The sequence below is a fragment of the Leptinotarsa decemlineata genome, unplaced genomic scaffold (genome assembly GCF_025532065.1).
Source record: "Leptinotarsa decemlineata unplaced genomic scaffold, Ldec_3_MD MMD2_tig00000505_RagTag_RagTag, whole genome shotgun sequence".
NCBI classification, from domain to species: domain Eukaryota; kingdom Metazoa; phylum Arthropoda; class Insecta; order Coleoptera; family Chrysomelidae; genus Leptinotarsa; species Leptinotarsa decemlineata.
Window position 1 is genome coordinate 16,685,179 of NW_027412549.1, and position 21,016 is coordinate 16,706,194.

Below are 21,016 nucleotides of genomic sequence, written 5' to 3' on the forward strand. Positions count from 1 at the left end.
AGCTTGGGGTAAAATAGGCCGAATAAATACCACACAAACACAAAATAAGAAAAATAGATAAAACTTTGGGCAAATGTCACACGTTCTATAAGAATAAAATATTAATGTACAAATAGATAAAATCTTAGGCAATATGAATAAGATTATGCCACTTACAATAGAGTATGATACAACTTTGGAATAAATTTGACTGAGACTAACTTATTTAACTCTAACATATTTTTGAAAAACTGTCTATCTTTTTCGAAAATGTGTTTTTTTATTTGTTTTTGAATACTGGTTTGGAATGAGAATTTTTTATTATGTCAGGTACAGTGTTATATGATTTAATTGCCACGAAAGAATATGCTCTTAGTGAAATTGACTTTTCAACAGTAGGATAGGTTAGTTGGTCGTGATGTCGTGTGATATAGTCGTGGATTCGTGATGATACTTTATTTTGGCTGAAATAAAACTTCACGTTTGTACAATAGTAACATAATTGTCTCATATCCATAACTTCAGACTCTTTATACAGGAGATCTAACGGGAAACGCAAATTTCTAGACATGCTCAACTCCATGATCTCCTTTGTGATACTTCTGAAGGATTGAGCTGTGTATACGCAAAGCTGATCCCCATGCTGTTATACCATATCTCAAATGGCTCTCCACTAGGAAACTATATAATTGTTTAAGTTCTTCATGAGGTAGGTAATTTTTCAAGGAACGGAAGTTGTTAAGCAGTGTTTGCAGCTTCTTTATTATATATTTTATATGACAGTCCCACCTTAAGTTTCTATCTATGTAAGCACCCAAGTATTTAATTTCTCTCAGGGAATCTATTTTCAGTGTTTTTCCTTGTTCGCCGACATCAAGAGTTTCAAATGGACAATCACTGGATAGATTGCAGCTGAAAGGAAGAAAATGAGTTTTTTTCAGATACACTGTCAGGAGCTGTCCCTACGTTCTTTTTCAAATCAAGCCAAGTGCCTCATAGACTATTGCAGTATCGTCTGCGTATCCTATTATTTTCCCAACGCTGTCCAAATCAAATAATTCAATTAGATATAAATTGAATTGAAATTGAAAAGCAGAGGACCCAGTTCCGTCCCTTTTCGGACTCCACATTATATTTGTTTCTGATTGCTAATTGTATCTGCTATTCGCACAACTTACATTCTATTTCGAAGATAGCTTTCAAAAAGCGTTTGGCAGTTCCCTATAACATTATTATCTCAAGTTTGTAGAAGTAGTTGATGATCGACAGTATCGAAAGCCTTCGTTAGGTCTATAAATATAAATGAAGGTTTTCCTTTCTCCAAAGATGTATGTACCATTTCTGTTCAAGAATCGCGTCTTCGGTTGAGGTTTTTTCTTTGAAGCCAAGTTATCTATCTGAAATCAATTCGTATTTGGTTATAAATGAGTTTATTCTTTTCTTTAACAATTTTTCAAAGATTCTTGACAGGGTGATAAGCGAGATTGATCTATAGTTTGTGATTTCAGTTTCATCTCCCTTTTTTATGGACAGGAGTCACTACTGCAGTTTTGAGTGAGTCAGGCCACACACCAAGTAATATACACCTTGTTTTTGATTATATTTTTGTCTCCGTGATATGAAAGTGATCATCATTTTCCCACATTATCAGTACGGAACATAATATGTAAGTTGCTGTTTCGACGAAAAAAATAGAAAAATCAATATAATTAGTCAGTTCTATACAAAATGGTTCGTTCAACAGAATGTAAAATCAAAATTTTTCCTTTTCAAAGGAAAATTGGAGTGTATGAGAATATTGTGTGAAATTCACTTCCTCAGTACTGGGAAACACATTACTAATTATTTGTTACAACTTATTTGCAAACCATCGTTGCTGGTCCACTCAGTCTTGACATGCACCGCTCTCATTCAACCATCGCTCTCAGGAAAGACTACGAATATAATACCTTTCAGTCAGAAATTTCTAGCAAACGTTATGGATTATGATGACTACATCATAGACTTGTAGAGGTTGTGGACCTGCTCATCATACCACTTCCTTCTTCTCACTAGCGATGGTGGATATTTCTTGGTACACCTTCTCTAGAAACGATTTACAAAAAGTTGTTCAATCGTTCTATATCTTCTTTATTCGCAGACATATTGAAAATCTGTCAACATTTTGCTATCGACACTTGCTGTGGGCTATCAGAATATGTCCATGAATCTTTTATATAGGGTGTCATCTGACTTGGGCCACCCCTATCTTTGAACTTTTGAATACGGACCTGTATAGTTTGTTGTTATTTTTGGATCGTAGAAGTTCACTTCATACTGAAAAATTGAATTTTATTTTATATTTGGGATGTTTCGGTAATATTTGATTATAATTGGGTGAACTATTCCCTTTTAAATTACGGCCCTGGAAATTGGTTAACTCAGTTAAATAAAAACACAATAGCAACTTCCACGTCTCCTTATGTACCATAGAGTTTTCAGAGAGTTTTTTTCATTACTAGGCCTTTTATGACTATCTGAAACATATCTACAACAAAAATATATTATATCTGTTTTGATGAGCAGAAAAAGAAGTGATAGCAATAATAACATCTGAAACGAACACTATAATTGTAATGAAAATTGAAATGAATTAATTTATATACACAAAAAAATTAATGGCGAAATAAATGTTCGAATTGAAGTCCTTTCATTTCGAGACAAATAATTAATGGGCAAATAAGTGTGTTGAGGGCAATAAATAAATTGAAAAACCGAGTTCAAAAATGTCTCGAAATGGAAGGACCCCAATTTCGACATTTATTGCGCCATTAATTTTTTGTGTATATAAATTACTTCATTTCAATTTTCATTACAGTTACCTATAGTGTTCGTTTCGGATGTTATTATTGCCATCTTTTTTTTTTCTGCTTATTAAAACACATATAATATATTTTTGATGAAGGCATGTTTCAGATAACCATAAAAGGTTTTCCTATTCGAAGTTCATTATAGAAAATGCTCAGAGCAATAAAAAAAATGAATAGGTACCTAAAAATGAAAAAAAACTCTCAAAAAACTCTACGGTACATAGGGAGACGTGAAAGTTCGTATTGAGTTTTTATTTGACTCAGTCAACCAATTTCCAGATCCGTAATTCAAAAGGAAATAATTCACAAAATTATAATGAAATATTACCCAAACACCTCGAAATATAAAAATCAATTTGATTTTTCAGTATGAAGTGAACGTCGAAGATACAAAAAATACAACAAAAAATACAGGTCCGTATTTAAAAATTCAAAGATGTGGGTGGCCCAAATCAGATGACACCCTGTATAAAATATTCATGGACATATTCTGATAGCCTACATCAAGTGCCAAAAGCAAAATGTGGACAGATTTTTGATATGTCTGCGAATAAAGAAGATATAGGCAAAAATATAATTTGGTATTTTTTGGTTTTTCCTGTATATCTCTAGAATCAAAAGAGCTATATTCGATTTCTTCACGTCATTGAATAGGTCTCTAATACGCAACTTTGCCAATTCAACCGACACTCTATATCTTATCGTTTACGAGATCCCCATGTACAGAAACGAAATTGAATAGCCCTGTATATACACGCTTTGTCAACAAACTGTTCTTTGATATTAAAGTATATTTTGATTGATTGATTGAACCTCTGTTACTCAATAATTCTTCAATGAAAGAAAGGAGACAAATAATTATAGATAACATTTATTGTACTTCAGATGAATGAGTGGAATGAAATGAAAACAAAGGTGGTATCAAAAAAAAATTGAAATCAATATCCATATCCCTTGCCTACAAGCGGCACTGCTCCCGCGATTACCCTGGATACTTGAATTTGCCTGTCCTTTTCAGCTAGACCATATTCACTCTTCGTTAGGTCACCAATTCTGGACTCTTGCTGTTGCTTCAAGTCGCCTGTGTGAGCATCTTCAACTCCATATTTGTATTCATACTTTGGAGGAGCCTGTAAAAACAGATATCACATGATTTTCACGTAATTGATACAAACTCAATATCACTAGTTACGACACTAGAATACGACATTCCAAATTTGCTTTTCCCCGAAATTGAGGAAATTGTTTGAAATCTGGAAACAAAGCGTCTAAAACAAGTTTAAAAGTCGTTCTGCTCCATACTAGTAACAAAACACCCTCTATTCCTCTTGCACATGCAGTTGCCATGAAGGAAACATACGCAAGTATGTCACTTATTCTGAATGCAATAAGTTATAATACGTATAGGTAGCAAATATGTGGTGACCTAAAAGTCATAGGACTATTACTAGGTCTTCAGGGCGGATTTACGAAGTTTTGCTTCATTATCAAGTAAAAGAATGACCTCCGAGAGATGAATATATCGCAGGTCAAGCTAATGTGAAGAATATACCTCTTGTTAATACCAATAACATTTTGTTTCCTCCATTACACATTAAACTGGGGTTGATTGAAAGAATTTTGTAAAAGCATTAGACAAAGAAGGTGATGCGTTTAAATATCTTAAACACGTTTTTCCAAAATTAACTTATGCAAAGCTCAAGGAAGGTATAATTGTTGAACCACAAATTAAAAAACTACAGTGATCGACAGTTCCATCAAAAATTAAGTGATGATGATGATTAGGGAACAAGAAAGTAGAAAATTACGAAACACTTGTAGAGGAACTACTTGAACACTACTGCAGAATGGGATGTCGCATGTCTCTCAAAATCCATTTCTTGCACTCCCATTTGAACTTTTTCTAGAAAATTTAGGTGCTGTAAGTGACGAACGAGAGGTTTCACCTAAACATACTGATAATGGAGCAACGTTACCAATGCAGATGGGATGCAGCAATGATGGGGGATTATTGTTGATTTTTTATGAGGGAAAACGATGAAACATACAAACGAAAGTTAACATTTGCAAAAAGGTTATGCACAATAGACTTCATTTGCTGCTTCAAACTCTCATGTATAGCCATTATAATATTAGTCGCATTTTTTTATTTGTTTGCTGTTCTATTCATTACTCATACAACTTTGAAGCTTTCATAGAGTATTAGGTGACCAACATACAGATGGCGCCATTAGTGTTGAATCCGTAACCTCAATCTGCAAAAGACACGTGTATACATTTCACAGCTGTTAGGGTATTAGTTTGTGAGATAGAGCATTTTGAATGAAGCAACTTCTGTTGGTGTGAAGGAAATGGATAAAAATAAATTTTGTTTGTTGATCAAGCATTGCTTTATGACAGAAAAAATACTGGCTTGATAAACATCAATTGGACTTTGCACCAGGAGAATCAACCGTTGAGAAGAGGTTTGCTGAGTTTGAAGGAGGAAGATGCACGCAATGAACGCTTCAAAGAGGCTGTTGGTTAAGGAAATATCAACAAAGTCCACAAAATAATTTGAATTCTGAGTAGTGTTTGAAGCTCTTTCGCCATGAAGGACACGAATTTAAACGGCAATATGTGACAATGGATGAAACATGGCTCCATTATTTCACACCAGAATCAAAACAACCGTCAGCTACTATTACATAGTGTTATTGGACAGTTTAAAGGTCGAAATCGCTGAAAAACGGCTCCATTTGAAGGAAAATTTAAAGAAAAATTCACGTCGACTGTCAAAACTGAAGCCTATTTTGAGGCTACAGACAAATCGTACCATAAATGTGGTACTAAATATTATATGCTAGCTATAATCATTGTGTCGCCCTTGATGACAACTTTATCGAATAAAGAAACTAAATTTCATCCAATTGTTATGTCACATTCATGAAAATAACAAGGAATCAAATTGGAAGGAGTATATTTTCAGGAGAGGTTGATTTTTGTGAGAGGAATGTTTTACTTTCTACTTCTCTATCTTTATACAGAATAATACCGGCCTGTGTTCCCATAATTTTATGTTCAAAATCGTATCAGAATTTCTACACTTCATTCTTTTAAGAAAATACAGCTATGATTAAACGATTATCAAATACTATTCTTACCCAAACATCTACAACAGCCTGTTTTGCAATTGCAATACCATGTCCTCCTTGTAAAGATAATCCTCCTCCAAGACCAAGTCCACTGCTAAGTCCTAGACCCCCTCCATAACCACCAAGAAGTAAACCTCCGGCGTGGGCCAAAGCTATAAGGGCAGAGATGACTATTGCCTATAAATGAAAGGGAACTGCATAAGAATGATTAATTATCAAGTTAGTGAGAGTCAGAAGGTCATGAAGGTTTTGGTTTTGTTGACAAAGCAGGCTTAAGAAATGAAACAATCTGAAATTTAATCTGAAGAAATGAACTTTAAACATTCGAGCCAGTCTCGAGTATACCTACACAGTAGGTTAAATGGACTGACGCCTATCAGAAAACAACTACTTTCCTGGCTAATACCACGAAGAGCGTTGGATTATATCTGACAGGCGTCAGTGCAGGAATCTTACCAGAAAATTTCCTGTATATGCAATTGGCAATACAATTGAAAGAGTCGACCTTCAATTTTGGAACGTGCACACTTGCAGATCGGTTTCGGGCTCATTAGCCACTCATCAGTGCAAGATAGTGGCCATCATCGACCTAAAGTCAATGATATTCCATAATTGAAAATCGGAATTCTTTCATAGTATTTCATTAGTTGCAATAATTATAAGTTGAGAAGTCGTCAGAATGAAATTCCTCAGTAATATAGTGAGCTTTATCTAACAGAAGTTTTTTCATTTTTTTTTCGAAACTGTGTGTAGCAGGTTAACTTTCAGATTGAGAGTGGGAGATGATTGAAATATTTTCTGCTGTTATATGGTATCGAGTTTTCAATTTGTGCTGTTCACGGGATAGCAAGAGGAATATTGAATGTGAGACGAGTAGCATAATTTTAAGTTGAGTTTAAGATGTTTCATTTGTGCTTTTTGTGCAATTATCGACTGTTTCTACAATAAATAAGCAACAGACTGTTGAGATGTGATGCGTTAAAAAAAGGGGCTTACAGAGATCTTGGACTCTTGCTCTGGTCATGAATCCCATTGCTATTTTTTGAATAGTGAAAACTAGCGTTAACTGTTGCTCCCCCAGAAGGAAACTCCGTACCGCTAGTGGAAATCGCAAAGTGCAAAGTATGCTTTTCTGGCTGAGTGATAGTCCAAAGAGTTAGAGATAGACTTTATCGCATAACAACCTGACTATACTTTTTTAAATACTATACTAATATGGGTACCAAATTCCAATTTGTAGTCTTTGCTGAGACCGAAAAATTTGTTCTCTAGTTTTTGATCAATGATATGTTCTTCAAGAATTCTATGATCCAGATTACATCTGAAGGACATCATATCAGTCTTTGATATATTGAAAGATGATAAATTGGCATCCACCCTAATTTTAGTCAATATATATTCCAGATCATTCAAACATAATAAAATTAGTAGGTGTAACACCTCTCGAAGCGAAGCAGTAACTCGTCTTGATAATGCCATCTGAGATGATGGCGAAACGTCGAGTATCGAATAGTACACAACGGATGAACACCCGGAAAAACAACACATCATATTCTACCATCCGTGAAAACCTACATTGTAATATATATATATATATATATATATATATATATATATATATATATATATATATATATATATATATATATACAGCGTGACTCACGGTCGATGGTAGGTTAGACTTTTCTGGAAAACGCAAAGCATAATTTTTCTGAAAATCCACCTCTCACATTTCCTCACCTGTTCTGTCGATCTAAAATATTTTCAGCATTGCGGCGTTGCCACTTCTATCAAAAAGTCCTAGCAATTATATTTTATTTAATGGAACACCCCGTATATTAATACGGTATTTCAATACTTTTTTGTTATTAATGTCCTATACCTATCTCTATCTGTTTTCGAGATAAAAAATAAATTGTGCTAAATATGGTCCAAAACATAGCCTTAATTGAAATTAAGTACATCAGTACTCTCAATTCATGAAAAGTTGATATTTTGATGATAGTTTGGACAAACTCGGAATATTCAAATAACGCCAAGAAATCGACTCCATATCATACAGGGCGTGCTAAAATCACTATTATTTCCATTGTGCATAAAAGTAGTCGAAACTTCATTTTTTCAAATGAAACCCCCTGTATATTACTCGATAAATTGAAAGATGGTGAAAAATGTTTCAAAATGATATACATGTTCCTATACCTAAATCGTCAAGTTTTCTTAATAAAGCCGTTTTTGTGGAAAAATAGTTATTCACATTTTACCTACAAGTGTTGAAAGTGGCATTTTATTTTGTGAGTGGGGATTATTGCAAAACGAGCGTCAGCAAGTGGAGCAATCTCACGAGCAAAATAAAATCACTTATAACAAATGTATCATAAAAATTTTTTGGATAACGTTACTGCTGATAATAAAAAAAAATTATAGGGTCCATGGGATTTGAACACACGATCTTTGGATTACAAGGCATATGTTACAACTACATACGCCAACTCACGTTATTTTAAGGAGGATTATTGGTTAGTCATGAAGGACTTTCTACAGTTGGACTGAATACTACTTCGTCATCGTCAGTAACTTCACAGGGATTTAATATTACCAATAGCACGAACTGCATGTGTGAACTTTTTTGAATGATTTTTTGGTAGGTGTTCTGATTGAAGTGTTTCCATCAAAGAGATTTTCAATAACAGTTGTACAAAAAATAATTTTTGAAGAATTTGATTTCTAGGTAGCCATGGAAATATCAACCTTATGACAGCTTTTATAAGTAATTGATAAATGGTTATTGATGGTGTTTCAAAAAATCGCCAAAAATGAATGCAAATATTGATTATTATTCAAACGAAGTTCTTATGAAATTATTTATTATACACAGACAGTGTGATCAAATCATTGCCAGAACTTGTAGAAAATTCAAACAGATGTATCCTGAATTATCACCAATGAACGAGAGGAAGTTTGTAAGATTACAAAATAATTTCCTTAACTGTGGCTCCATGTTAAAAGCGCCTTCAACATTACCAAAACCTGTTACTTCAAATGAGGACAATACTGTTAGCGTTTTGGCATATTTTTATGCACATCCAGAAGCTTCCATTCGCAGTGCAGAAAAAGATTTAGGTGTATCACATGCTTCAGTACAACGAATTTTGAAAAATTACGGAATGCATCCGTATAAATTTACCAAAGTTCAAGCTCTAAAAGCAGAAGACTTCGAACGTAGAATGCATTTTTGTGAATCCCTTTTGATTCATACACAGGAAGATCTGGAATTTTTGTCAAAACTAATTTGGAGCGACGAATCTAAATTTACGAGGAATGGTATTTTCAATAGAAGAAATAAACATTTTTGGGCTGATCATAATCCTCATGTTACAAAAGAAATGGGTTTTTCTATTATTGAAGACACACTGAATGCAGAGAGATATCTCCAAATAATAAGGACGACTGTAACCGATTTTCTTGAAAATTTGCCTCTAGAGGAATATAGGAATTCGTGGTTTCAACTAGACGGGGCGCCAGCTCATTCCACCCAGGAAGTTTTCAGGAAACTTGACGAACTCTTCGACGATCGTTGGTTTAGGCGTTTAGGGCCGTGGGATTGGCCACCGAGATCACCCGATCTCACGCCACTTGACTTGACTTGACTTGAATAATCGATATTTGCATTCATTTTGGAAGATGATTCGAAACACCGTCGATAACTCTCTGTAAATTACTTATAAAAGTAACCGAACTGATATGAGCTTGATAATTCCACTGCTACCTAAATCATCTTGAAGCATTTTTCACCATCTTTCAATTCACCGAGTAATATACAGGGGATTTCATTCGAAAAAATGAACTTTTGACTATTATTACGCACAATGGAAATAATAGTAATTTTAGCACACCCTGTATGATATGGAGTCAATTTCTTGGTGTTATCTGAATATTTCGAGTTTGTCCAAACTATCATCAAAATATCAACTTTTCATGAATTGAGAGTACTGATGTACTTAATTTCAATTTAGGCTATGTTTTGGACCATATTTAGCACAAATCATTTTTTATCTCGAAAACAGATAGAGATAGGTATAGGACATTATACGGTATGATATACGGTATGATTTATTTTTTGTTCAAAATATGTCAGAATTGAAAACAATGAGACATGAAAGTACCCAATTGTCGGTTGGTGATATCAGCATCTAATAAATGAAAAATATCCATAACAATTTTATCTGAAGCCCAGAAGTGAGTTTCAGAATATTCACTAGTAACTACAAGACAATATAATTTTTGAAATTTTAGGGAGTAACAATACCCCCAAAGTTTATTTTCCCATGAGACCAAGAATACATTGATTCGACAGGTCGTATCATGTTGAAATCGTGATTTGTGAAATCTAAGTGAGAAGATTTTGAAAGCATCAAATTTTCTAAGCAAAGCACTATTTTGATGCCTGTCATGATCTCAACTATCACCGAATTATCGATGTGAGTACAAACATTTTGTTGAAATGAACCTATTCGATAAATGAGTGAATTTTATTCACCGAGTTTGACATACATTTCATAAGCTTTGCATCTAAGCAAAAAATATTGATTTTTGATAATTATATAGTTATCCTATTTTGATTTTCGTTGGCTGATAGAATCTACAAGAATTCAAGTCTGCAAAAAACCTTCCTGAAGATACTGTGAAGCAAATTGCTTCAGGAATAAGAATTCAAATCAACCAGAATATTTTTTCCAACCATCTCCCAAGAAGATTTCACATGCATGTAACATTTCAAAGTTAAACTCACCTGTGCAATCATCTTGTACTTGGAATATGTGTGTGTGAGTACCAAAAGCTACACAGAACTGATAATGAAATGGAATTCACCTTCCTTTATATAGGAAACAAAGTAACATTCACTCTAGACTTCAAAAATATTGGAACGATTTGACAATTTTTTCCTAGGTATATTATTTGTTGTTTACCAAAGAACAACGTACCAATATTTTGATGCATGAAAGATATATTTTTGAACCCAAATGTCACAAGAATGAAACTTATGCAATATTCAGCAACTGTTACAAGTACTTCATCGTCACTGAGTAATGCAATGACCCAGTATTCACTTTTATGTTATCGTTCGTTGCATTATTAGGTAGACAGGGTTTGCGGAAAAAATATACTTGAAATGATATTTCCTTTTGATAATCGTGAACAGATTTTTCTCACTAGCTAGACTGCTGTTTTTTCCTCATTTGCATAATTAATGTGACTTTTGTTTCTTGCGCCATTTGATGCCTTTACAAACTCAATCAAATGTATGTAGGAAACGATTAGTGATAATAATGTTCCATTATGGATTAGAATGAATGAAGATTCGAATCAATCTAATGCGAAATCATGATTAATCGTTGATGGGTTTAGCCGTTACTACGTGGTAGGAAATCATAATGAAGAAAAGAGAAATGAAACTTTCTATGTTTTTGTACACTTTTATTTGTAACTAACGCTACTGCAGTTTCGTCCTATACGGACATTTTCAAACTTATACAATGAACTAACAATGGTTTACCACATTAGCTCTCATATACCACCCCTGGAGGTACTAATAGAGGTACTTGGCTTGATTGAGTACCTGAATTTTATAACATTTTATAGTTCTCAATTGAATAGTGTGAATTATTTGCTCAGCTGAATAACAAGTATAACATACGATGTTACAAACGATAGAACAGGCAATAATGTTCTTCTGTTGATTCGTAGCATACCTCCAGCTACGAATTTCGGTGCCAAATTTTCCATGTAATCGACAAAGAATAACAGTTCGTTATTGGACAACTGCTTGTTGCTATTTCCGTAGTAAATATAACATTCGTCAATGATATTCCTTGCTGAGCGTTCTACTTTATCACAGGCGCATATCAAGAATGCTATTTGGATCTGAAATGAATCATAAGTTGAAACTAGATTTTCATCAATGAATCAAGTGAATGAAAAACTTCAAAATTCATGAGACGTTCGATCCAAAAGTTTGTCATGTAAAAAGTCGAATTGAAAAACTACGAGAGCATATTTTTTAAAAAAATATTTTTCTAAGGTACCTACTTGTTGATTTTTTTCGAGAAAAAAATTCGAAACTTCAACAACGTCATAGCCTAGCAATTCTGACGAACTTTTGGACTCGTGAAAAAAAATGTTGAAGAAAGAACGAACTATATGCCAACCAATCTTCGGACACAACTTTTTTTTCTCAATTGTAGTATTAGAGTTTTCATGAAATCTTTTCAGTGTGCCAATTCAGCTTTCACATATTTCATTTTGTTTCTAGGTATTCCATGGTTTGGAAAGAACAGAATCCGGACTGAAGGCCATTGTCAGATGAAACCAACCGTTTCGTCTGCTACCGCGTCAGTCATCATCAGTGTTATGTGCGTAGGCTTCGAGATCATATTTCGAAGTCAACTCAGTTCAATCAGGTTGGAGCCTAGCTCCCTCAGTCTTGCAACTGATTTTTGTCAGGGAGACAAATGGGTTCATGATTAAAGAGATGGTGGCGATATAAAATTCCTCAGACATCAGTACCGCCATTCACGAACGGGATGGGATGGATGAAAAATTTGTTCATCCGTTAACGGGGAACATGAGGGCCTCATTCGACGGAGTATCGTGGCCTTCTATATCGGGAGAGGTCGTCTACAGTATAATCTATAGCTTCCCTCACTAACGGATTTTCGTGAGTTTCCGCGCTATCAAAAACTCGCCGATTCCTCGACTGAATGGACTGCTTGATGAAAGGCGGCTGCAAATCTCTGTGGATGGCTTCATTCCACACGAACCACGGAGCATTCACAATCATCCGTATCAACTTCTTTTGTAATCTCTTCAGGTGGAGATGTTAGAGGGAGCTGCTCGTCCCCAGACGCCCGAAGCATACATGATGACAGGCTTGAACATCGTGTTGTAGATGGTAATTTTGTTTTCAAGGCTCATTTTTGATCTTCTGTTGATCAAAGAGTACATACTAGCTATCCGACCCTCGATCTTTGATTTAACGTACATAAAGTGCGGGTTCCAGGTGAGCCTACGGTCTATTAGAAGACCAAGGTATTTCACCCGCTCCTGCCAGTTGATCCCCCTTTCAGAGATCCTCACTTTTCTGGCCAAAGAAAATATCATTCTTCCTATGGTTATCACCTGAGTCTTTTCCGGGTTCACTCGGATCTTCCATTCATGGTACCAGCGCTCGAGGTCGTCCAACGCATGTTGCATGTGGATGATCCCGAGCTCTCGAACCATGGAAGATGAGAGGAGAGCCGTGTCGTCGACATATAGAGATATTTTCACACTCTCAGACCTCGGAAGGTCACTGGTGTAAAGTGAGTACAGCGTGGAAGAGTGCATGGCCCCCTGTGGCACTCCAGAGAGGATCTTTCTATTGTCGAACAGAGAACCCTCTACCCTAACCTGAAATGTTCTTTCTTTCAGGAAAGACCCAATCTACCAGATCAGGCCCCGAGGCAGGTCGAACGCAACTAGCTTGTGCAGAAGACCTTCGTGCCATACATGGTCGAAGGCCTTCAAGATGTACGAAATAGACTTTTCGATTGTGATTTAACTCTGCGATGGTGTTTCCGACCAGGTTTTTAATCCATTCGTGAATCAACAACTATCTGCTCTTGATTTCTCCTTCTCCCGGAGGATTAAGTCATCTCTACTCTTGAACAGTACTTTATGGTGCAGTTCGTAGTTGTTGGCAGTTGAAGGTGATTTTCAGAATGCTGTGACTTCTAGTGTCAACCAACAGTCCGTTGCACTCTGCATTGAATCGATTTGTGCAATTGGCAATGTGCACAAGTATATATTCAGTCCATCTAGCCCAGTGGTCGCCAACCTGTCGATCGCGAGCTACCGGTAGCTCGCGGAGGCAATTCTGGTAGCTCTCAACGATTTTAATTCAAAAAATACAAACTGCAAAAATCAGAGAAGCTTTCGAAAATTCCACAAAAAAATCTAATTGTCATAATATTAAACATAAACAGCGGCAACGTTGCGGTGAGCGATCTGCCGCTAACGCCATCAAGCTAGAATCGGCTAGAACCGACCAGCCGGACCAGCGCGTTAGTGTTCGAGAACGATCTGGATTGCTTTGAACGGGATAGATACGCGCGGCGACATTGCGCTTAGTTTGAAACTGAGCGCGTAACCAACGTCCAGCGGTTGGGTTAGTAGAGAACAACAAAAATAATATTATGCCAAGCAGTTGTAAGAAGGTAAAGACATACCACTTTCATCCGGAATGGGAAGAACAATACTTTTTTACAGAAGTTAAAGATAAAAATGTGTGTTTGTTATGTAATACTTCGGTCTCCGTTGCTAAAAAAGGAAATATTGAGAAACATCATAAAACTGTACATTCTAATTTTGAAGAACAGTTGACACAAATAAGGCTGCAACTGAAGCATCGTACCGTGTGCCCCAGATAATTGCACAAAAAAAGAAACCTTATGAAGACGGGGAAATGATAAAACAGGCGTTTCAAGAATCTGCTGATTCGTTATTTGCCAACTTTAGAAATGAAGACGGGATAGTTTCAGCTATAAAATCTATGCAACTTTCTGCTAATACAGTGATGAGACGTGTAGAAGTAATGAGCAAGCAATGATATTTTTTTACAGTTAAGAACTGACTTAGATAACTGTGTTTATTTTTCACTTCAACCGGATGAATCAACAGATGTCGTTGACACTGCCCAGATGGCCGTGTTCGTTAGGATAGTTTTTAGTGATTTTACGATTAAAGATCTTTTGAAGTTCATTCCACACTACTGGACATGAGTTGTTTTCTCATTTAAAAAATATTATTTCTTCCGAGAAAATTCCAATATCGAAAATGGTAGGCTTGACAACCTATGGCGCTCCAGCTATGATGGGTTGTGATAAGGGTCTGGTGGCGTTATGTCGTAAAGATAAAACTTTTCCGCAATTTCTCTGTTACCACTGCATTATCCATCAGCAAGTATTATGTGGAAATTTCCTGAAACTAAACAACGTTATGAAACTGGTGGTAAAAATTGTGAAGAAGATTAGAGTTCTAGCGTTACAAAGAAGATTATTCAGAACCTTGGCCGATGAAGTTGACTGTCAATACGGGGACCTACTCCTTCACTCTGAAGTCCGATGAAGTAGAGGACGTGTGCTGAAACGTTTTAATGATGTCCTATCTGGCATAGTTCAATTTTTCAAACAACGCGATGAACCGAATCGGAACTGGAAAATTCAATCTGGCTTAGAGATTTTGGTTTTCTCATGGACATTACAGAGAAATTAAACGAACTTAATTTGCAGCTTAAGGGGAGATACAAAGAACTAGCGGAAATAATTTCTTATTTAAAGCATTTATCAAAAAGCTAGAGTTTTGGGAACAAAACCTAATTAACAGCGATGCCAAGCATTTTCCTATTCTTTCAGAAAAAATATCTCAAAATCCATTAGAACCCTATGACAACAAATATCATGTAGAAATAATTTCTACCCTGAAGAATAACTTAAAAAAATCGTTTTAAGGATTTCAATGAAATGGCTTTAGTAGCGCAGTTTGTTGTTTCACCTTTCATGGAAATTGATATCCAACAGTTTGCAACTTGTGTTATGTAGAACTTTGGCGAAGACATCGCTGCAACAGAAATGAAAGTCATTGAGTTTCAAAATGATTCAGCCTTAAAATCGTTAGTCTCAAGTACTGAATGTATCTGGCCTATTGTAAGTAAAGACAAATATTCAGTTCTATGCCGTGTTGTCTTGAAAGTGAAAGCATTATTCAGTTCAACCTCTTTGTGTGAATCTTCGTTTTCCAATATAAAGTTTATTAAGAACAAATATCGCAATCGACTTACAGATGAACATTTGGATAATTGTATTCGAATGGCTGCATCAAATTATACTGCAAACATCAAAAAAATTATCGATGAGTCTGAGTGTCAGCCTTCTCATTGAACGTGCTTTTTTATTTTTCAATGTTTATGTTCATGATAGTGCGTATCTTTTTGTTGTTATTATTAACTATTTTTAAATCATACGTGACATGCCGTTGTGGCTGGATAAAAGTTTGTGTTTATTTTTCAAACACCTTCGTTTGATAGGTAGGAATGTAGCTATGAACAAGTACGTACTAATAATATTTGTTATTTTGTTATTACTTTATTATTAGTACCTATGTGTTATATATTATCAGTTAAATAGTAAAATAAATACATATATAATGATAAATTAACTGTGGATTATTTCATTTACGTTGCGTTACGTGGCTTCCGTGTGGGTAGCTCGCTGTTTATTCCAAAATTAACAGAGTAGCTCAACACATTGAAGAGGTTGGCGACCACTGATCTAGCCTTGTTCTCTCTCTCCAGAAAAATGTGGAGAGGAAGTAGATCTAGAAAACCTACAGTAATCGAGGACGAAGATTCGGGCAACCTGGTGGAGATTGACTCATCACAAACGGGGCGTGGAATGGCGGAAGAACTGGGCGTGAACACTCATGAGGTTTTTGATTATTTAAAACGTATTAAGGAGGTCGAAAGCCTCAAAAAATGGGTAATCCACGATTAAAACGATCGACAAAAATTGTCAAGTTTTTAGGTATGTTCCTCTATGCTTTTGCACATCCTAAACCATCATTGTTTGGATCAGATCATCACGTGTGTTGAAAAGTGGATCGTTTACGACAACAGGGGGAATCAGGATAGTGGTTAGAGACCGATGAGCCACCCAATCACTTGCCGAAGATGAAAACCCACCAAAAAAAGACCATGGCTGCTGTTTGGTGATCAGCGGCTAGTGTGATCCACTATAACTTTCTGCAACCGAGCTAAACTGTCACAGCAGAGTCATATTGTGGTGAAATCGACAAAATGTAGCAGAAATTGCGTCAGCAGCAGCTGGCACTGGTCAACAGAAGAGGTCCAATTCTGCTCCCACCATACATACCAGGTGAAAACGGCCTTCTTCGACTTCATCAAAATCCGAGTGATCAATTTTTACGCTGACAGAATTATTCGACTTTTGTTAAGTTGAAAAAAAGCACTGACTCAAATGGCGCTTGTTTTGGTTGAATTGAATAGGTATTTATATAAAATTTCAAAATGTGGGGAGGTCGCTATTGAAATTGATCATGAACACGCTCTACAAAATATATAAAATTTGTACTCACCAAAGAATAGATGATATTCGTAACCAGTGGAACGACATAGTAATATGATCCATAATAATCCTTCAAATTATGAAATAATAAACCAAATTTGCAAATATTCATAAGTGTAGTTACCATGGATGTTATTAATAAATAATTTGAAGTGCCAAAGAACTGGTTGATATATTGATTAGCCAGATGAAGTTCATAGTATCCGAATATGATATTTTTCAGTTTATTCTTCAATAGTGTCTCATTCATCGAATTCACTGAAAAAATATGCAATACCATCGCCTTCAAATTTTCATAACGTTCCTTCATGATGTTGGATAATCTCCAAAACATCTGAAGTGCTACAAATTGCCAATAATCTCTCACGAAGATATATCCCATCAAATATATTGTCATCAACAAATCATGTTTACGATGCAGGAGAATGTCTACCATTTTGAATGAAACAAAAATCAAGTGACACAAGAACACTTTTAGAATACACTGTATTTTCTCTTTTGACGTAATACCGGGGCTTTCAGAAATGTTTTTGGGCTGAATCATACCAGTCATATTTCTCCAAAGTTTGTTATGAGCGAAGTAATGTATCATGATTGTCAGCATGAAAATGACTGCACAAGTATGTTCAATACCAAACAATATTTGCAAAATATCGTCTATCTCCTGAGAACTTAATTCCACCATATTAAATACGAATCTTTTCGCAACAAAAAATGTGAATACCATAAAACACAATATTGAATATAAAACGGATACAGTCCAATTGAATCCCGTTTTCTCCTCCCAGGCAATAGGGGTTATTCCAACCCTCTTTCCAATTTCACAGAAAACTTCAAATATGAAAATATTGTTACCGTTTTGCTCAGTGAACCAATTCATATTCAAGGTTGGATGAACAAGAAAAACTAATCGAAGTTTCACCCATTTCATATATTGTTCACAAATAATATTGTTAATGTACCATTCCATTTTGAAATCATTTATCATGAGTTGACGGAACTTCGATAATTTCGTTAATGCAATTGATGAAATATCGTCAGATAATTGAATCGTTACATCGTTAAAATGTGATGAAAAAAGTTTACTCACCATCAATAATACCAAATTTTCACGTAAGTGAATATATCAGAAAGGGGTTTATTTTCAGGAGGAATCAATTTTCTGAAAGAATCCCATATTTGAGAAGAGAGAAATGAAACTTTTTGTTTTTCACCACCTTTATTTGTAACTATCGATACTGCAGTTTCGTCCTATACGGACATTTTCAAACTTACAGTATACAGTAAACTAACAATCGTTCATTACATTAGCCCTTATTTATCACCCCTGTAGGTACTAATAGAGGTACTTGACTTGATAGAGTACCTGAATTTATAGTTTACAATATAATGACTTTGATGCTGTTGCCTTGGGAGAAACTTGGCTCAGTGAAAGAAGTGACTTAAACTTATTCGATCTCAGTGATTATAAGTTCTTGCAGACTGATAGAAATGGTTTGGGGAAGGTGTAGCTTTTTATGTGAAGAATCACTTAACATGTTCTGTCTTGCACTCTGATATTAGTGAACAATTTGAACAGCTATGGGTGTCCTTAAAATTCAAACATAAAACTGTTGTAGTTGGAGTTGTCTATCGACCACCATCAGCTAATATAATAAGTTCTCTTAATGAATTAGAAGACGCCGTAGTTGGTTTACTTCCAAGAAGTGAATCATTCATTATTTTAGGAGATCTCAATATAGATTTATTAGTTTCCGATAGAAAATGTCGATTATTCAATGATTTATTAGACTCATACAGTTTGGTACAATTGGTACAATCTCTAACCGGGGTAGCAGAAAACAGCAAAACTCTCATAGACGTTCTTGTTGTGTATAACTTACAGCACATTTTGTCCTCAGATGTTATTGATATTGATGGTGTTTCCGTTCATTTTGCTATCATTCTTGATTTTGATATACCCAAAACAAAATATGAAAAGTTTGTTAGTTACCGTGGTTTCAGAAATCTTGAAGTAAACTTCTTTAAGGAAGATTTATTTCAAGTAAATTGGGGTAGTATTTATCTTTTGATAATGTTGATGACATGCTTCCCTTCTTAAATGATAACTTAATACAAATTTTCAATACTCATATTCCTAATCGCACAATTAGAGCTACTTAGCCGCCCAAACTCTGAATAACGTGCAATATAAAACTAATACTTGAACTGAAACACAAATCATTCCAACGATACAAGAGAATGAGAACACCAATATCATGGGAATAGTATAAAGAATTGCGTAATTATGTATCTAGTGCTATCAGCCGTGAAAAAACTGTATATTTCAATTATGTACTTAGACATAAGAATTCTAAGGCAACATGGAATACTCTTAGATCTGTTGAAGTACTTTGAGATAATAAAACTCCGGCTATTCTGCCGTTTTTGAAAAATTTAAATTATCTGAATGAACATTTCGTCAATATACCAATATTAAAAAAACCACCAGTTGAATAGCTGTATGCGAAACATATTACAATCCTAAATATGAACCAGAGTTTATTTTTCATAATGTAAACTCGTATGACGTGAATAAGCACTTTAATAAAATCAGTAGTAATGCTATGGGCTCTGATGAAATCACAATTCGTATGTGGGATTTAGTTTTGCCCCATTTATTGGAATACATAACATATATCTTCAACTTTGTCATTGAGACTAGTAAATTCTCCTCTCAATGGAAACATGCTAGAGTTAAGCCATTGGCAAAATGTAACGATCCCTCAGAGTTCTCTGATATTAGACCTATAAGTATTTTTCCTGCCATCTCAAAAGTCTTTGAAATGATTATTAAAGAACAACTCTCAGATTACGTTGAACGAAAAAATCTTATTACCTCCGTTCAATCTGGATTTCGCCCTCTATATAGCACTACTACGGCTCTGAGTCTCGTCACTGACGACATATTCAAATCACTTGATGGAGGAAATTTCACATGTCACTTAATGCTTGATTACAGTAAAGCATTCGATACCTTGGATCCTTCTTTATTGTCCATAAAACTCAAGTGCTTTGGTTTCACCAATAATGCAATGTCACTTATAAATAGCTATCTCTCCGGAACGACCCAATCAACTTACCTTGATGGTAACCAATCAACAATAATATCAAAAAAAGTTGGTGTACCGCAAGGTTCAGTCCTGGGACCGCTCCTTTTTGCAATTTATATTAGTGACTTTCATCAATTAGTACCTATAAATCCACGATGATAATTACAGTATTTTATAATTATTATCATGGATAATGTTTCATCAAGTAATGGGTCAGGCCATGCCTGGACGGGAAGATTAGATAAATTGTCTACTGTGTTGCTCCTTGGTTGTTAGAGCTCATTGTCTAGCTTGATATCTTCGATGAGACTCCACAGCCTTGACACTGACCCCTTCATATAGCTGGCATTCTCCGGTTTTTCTTCCTCGCTTCGTGCAAGTCTCAGCCTTGCTATCTCTTCGCAATCACAGAGCACATGTAGTGCGGTATCTTCCTCTTTTTGACATAACCTGCATTGGGTTCTTTTGTCAGATCCATGTTTCCTGAGTTGACTAAGCCCTGTTAGTAGACCCACCACTACCCTTACGGTTGTGGTTTAGCAGGTCATCCGTGAACCTGGCGATGGTTTCTTTATGAACTCTTTCGCCTGCCTTATTCCTGGGAGATTATTTCACCTCTATATCGATTCGGCTTGCATCCGTGAATTCAAGGATGTCTTTATGCATGCTTTTGCTACCCCACAGAAGGGTTCTGGGCCAATCATAGCCTTGGATGCGCCTTCACAGGCTAGAACATCGGCTTCCTCATTGCCCTTGAGACCCTCAAGGGCAATGAGGGTCTC

The 21,016-nt window shown here is 35.5% G+C and overlaps 1 protein-coding gene across 2 annotated transcripts; it reads right to left on the reverse strand.

Annotated features, from left to right (window-relative positions):
* Positions 1–3,695: 3,695 nt before the first annotated feature.
* On the reverse strand, positions 3,696–17,827 carry LOC111511007 (adult-specific cuticular protein ACP-20). 2 transcript variants are annotated; one of them, XM_074174250.1, is made up of 3 exons: positions 17,689–17,827; positions 5,972–6,114; positions 3,696–3,958 (listed from the first exon to the last, which is right to left on the reverse strand). In XM_074174250.1, exons 1-3 carry the CDS (start codon positions 17,825–17,827, stop codon positions 3,767–3,769), a joined length of 474 nt encoding a protein of 157 aa, XP_074030351.1. In that variant the 3' UTR covers positions 3,696–3,766. The 2 variants fall into 2 exon arrangements, with proteins under 2 accessions (XP_074030351.1, XP_023022769.1); XM_023167001.2 differs by lacking the exon at positions 17,689–17,827 and adding an exon at positions 10,755–10,960 and having other exon boundaries at positions 5,972–6,139.
* Between the last annotated feature and the right edge of the window lie 3,189 nt (positions 17,828–21,016).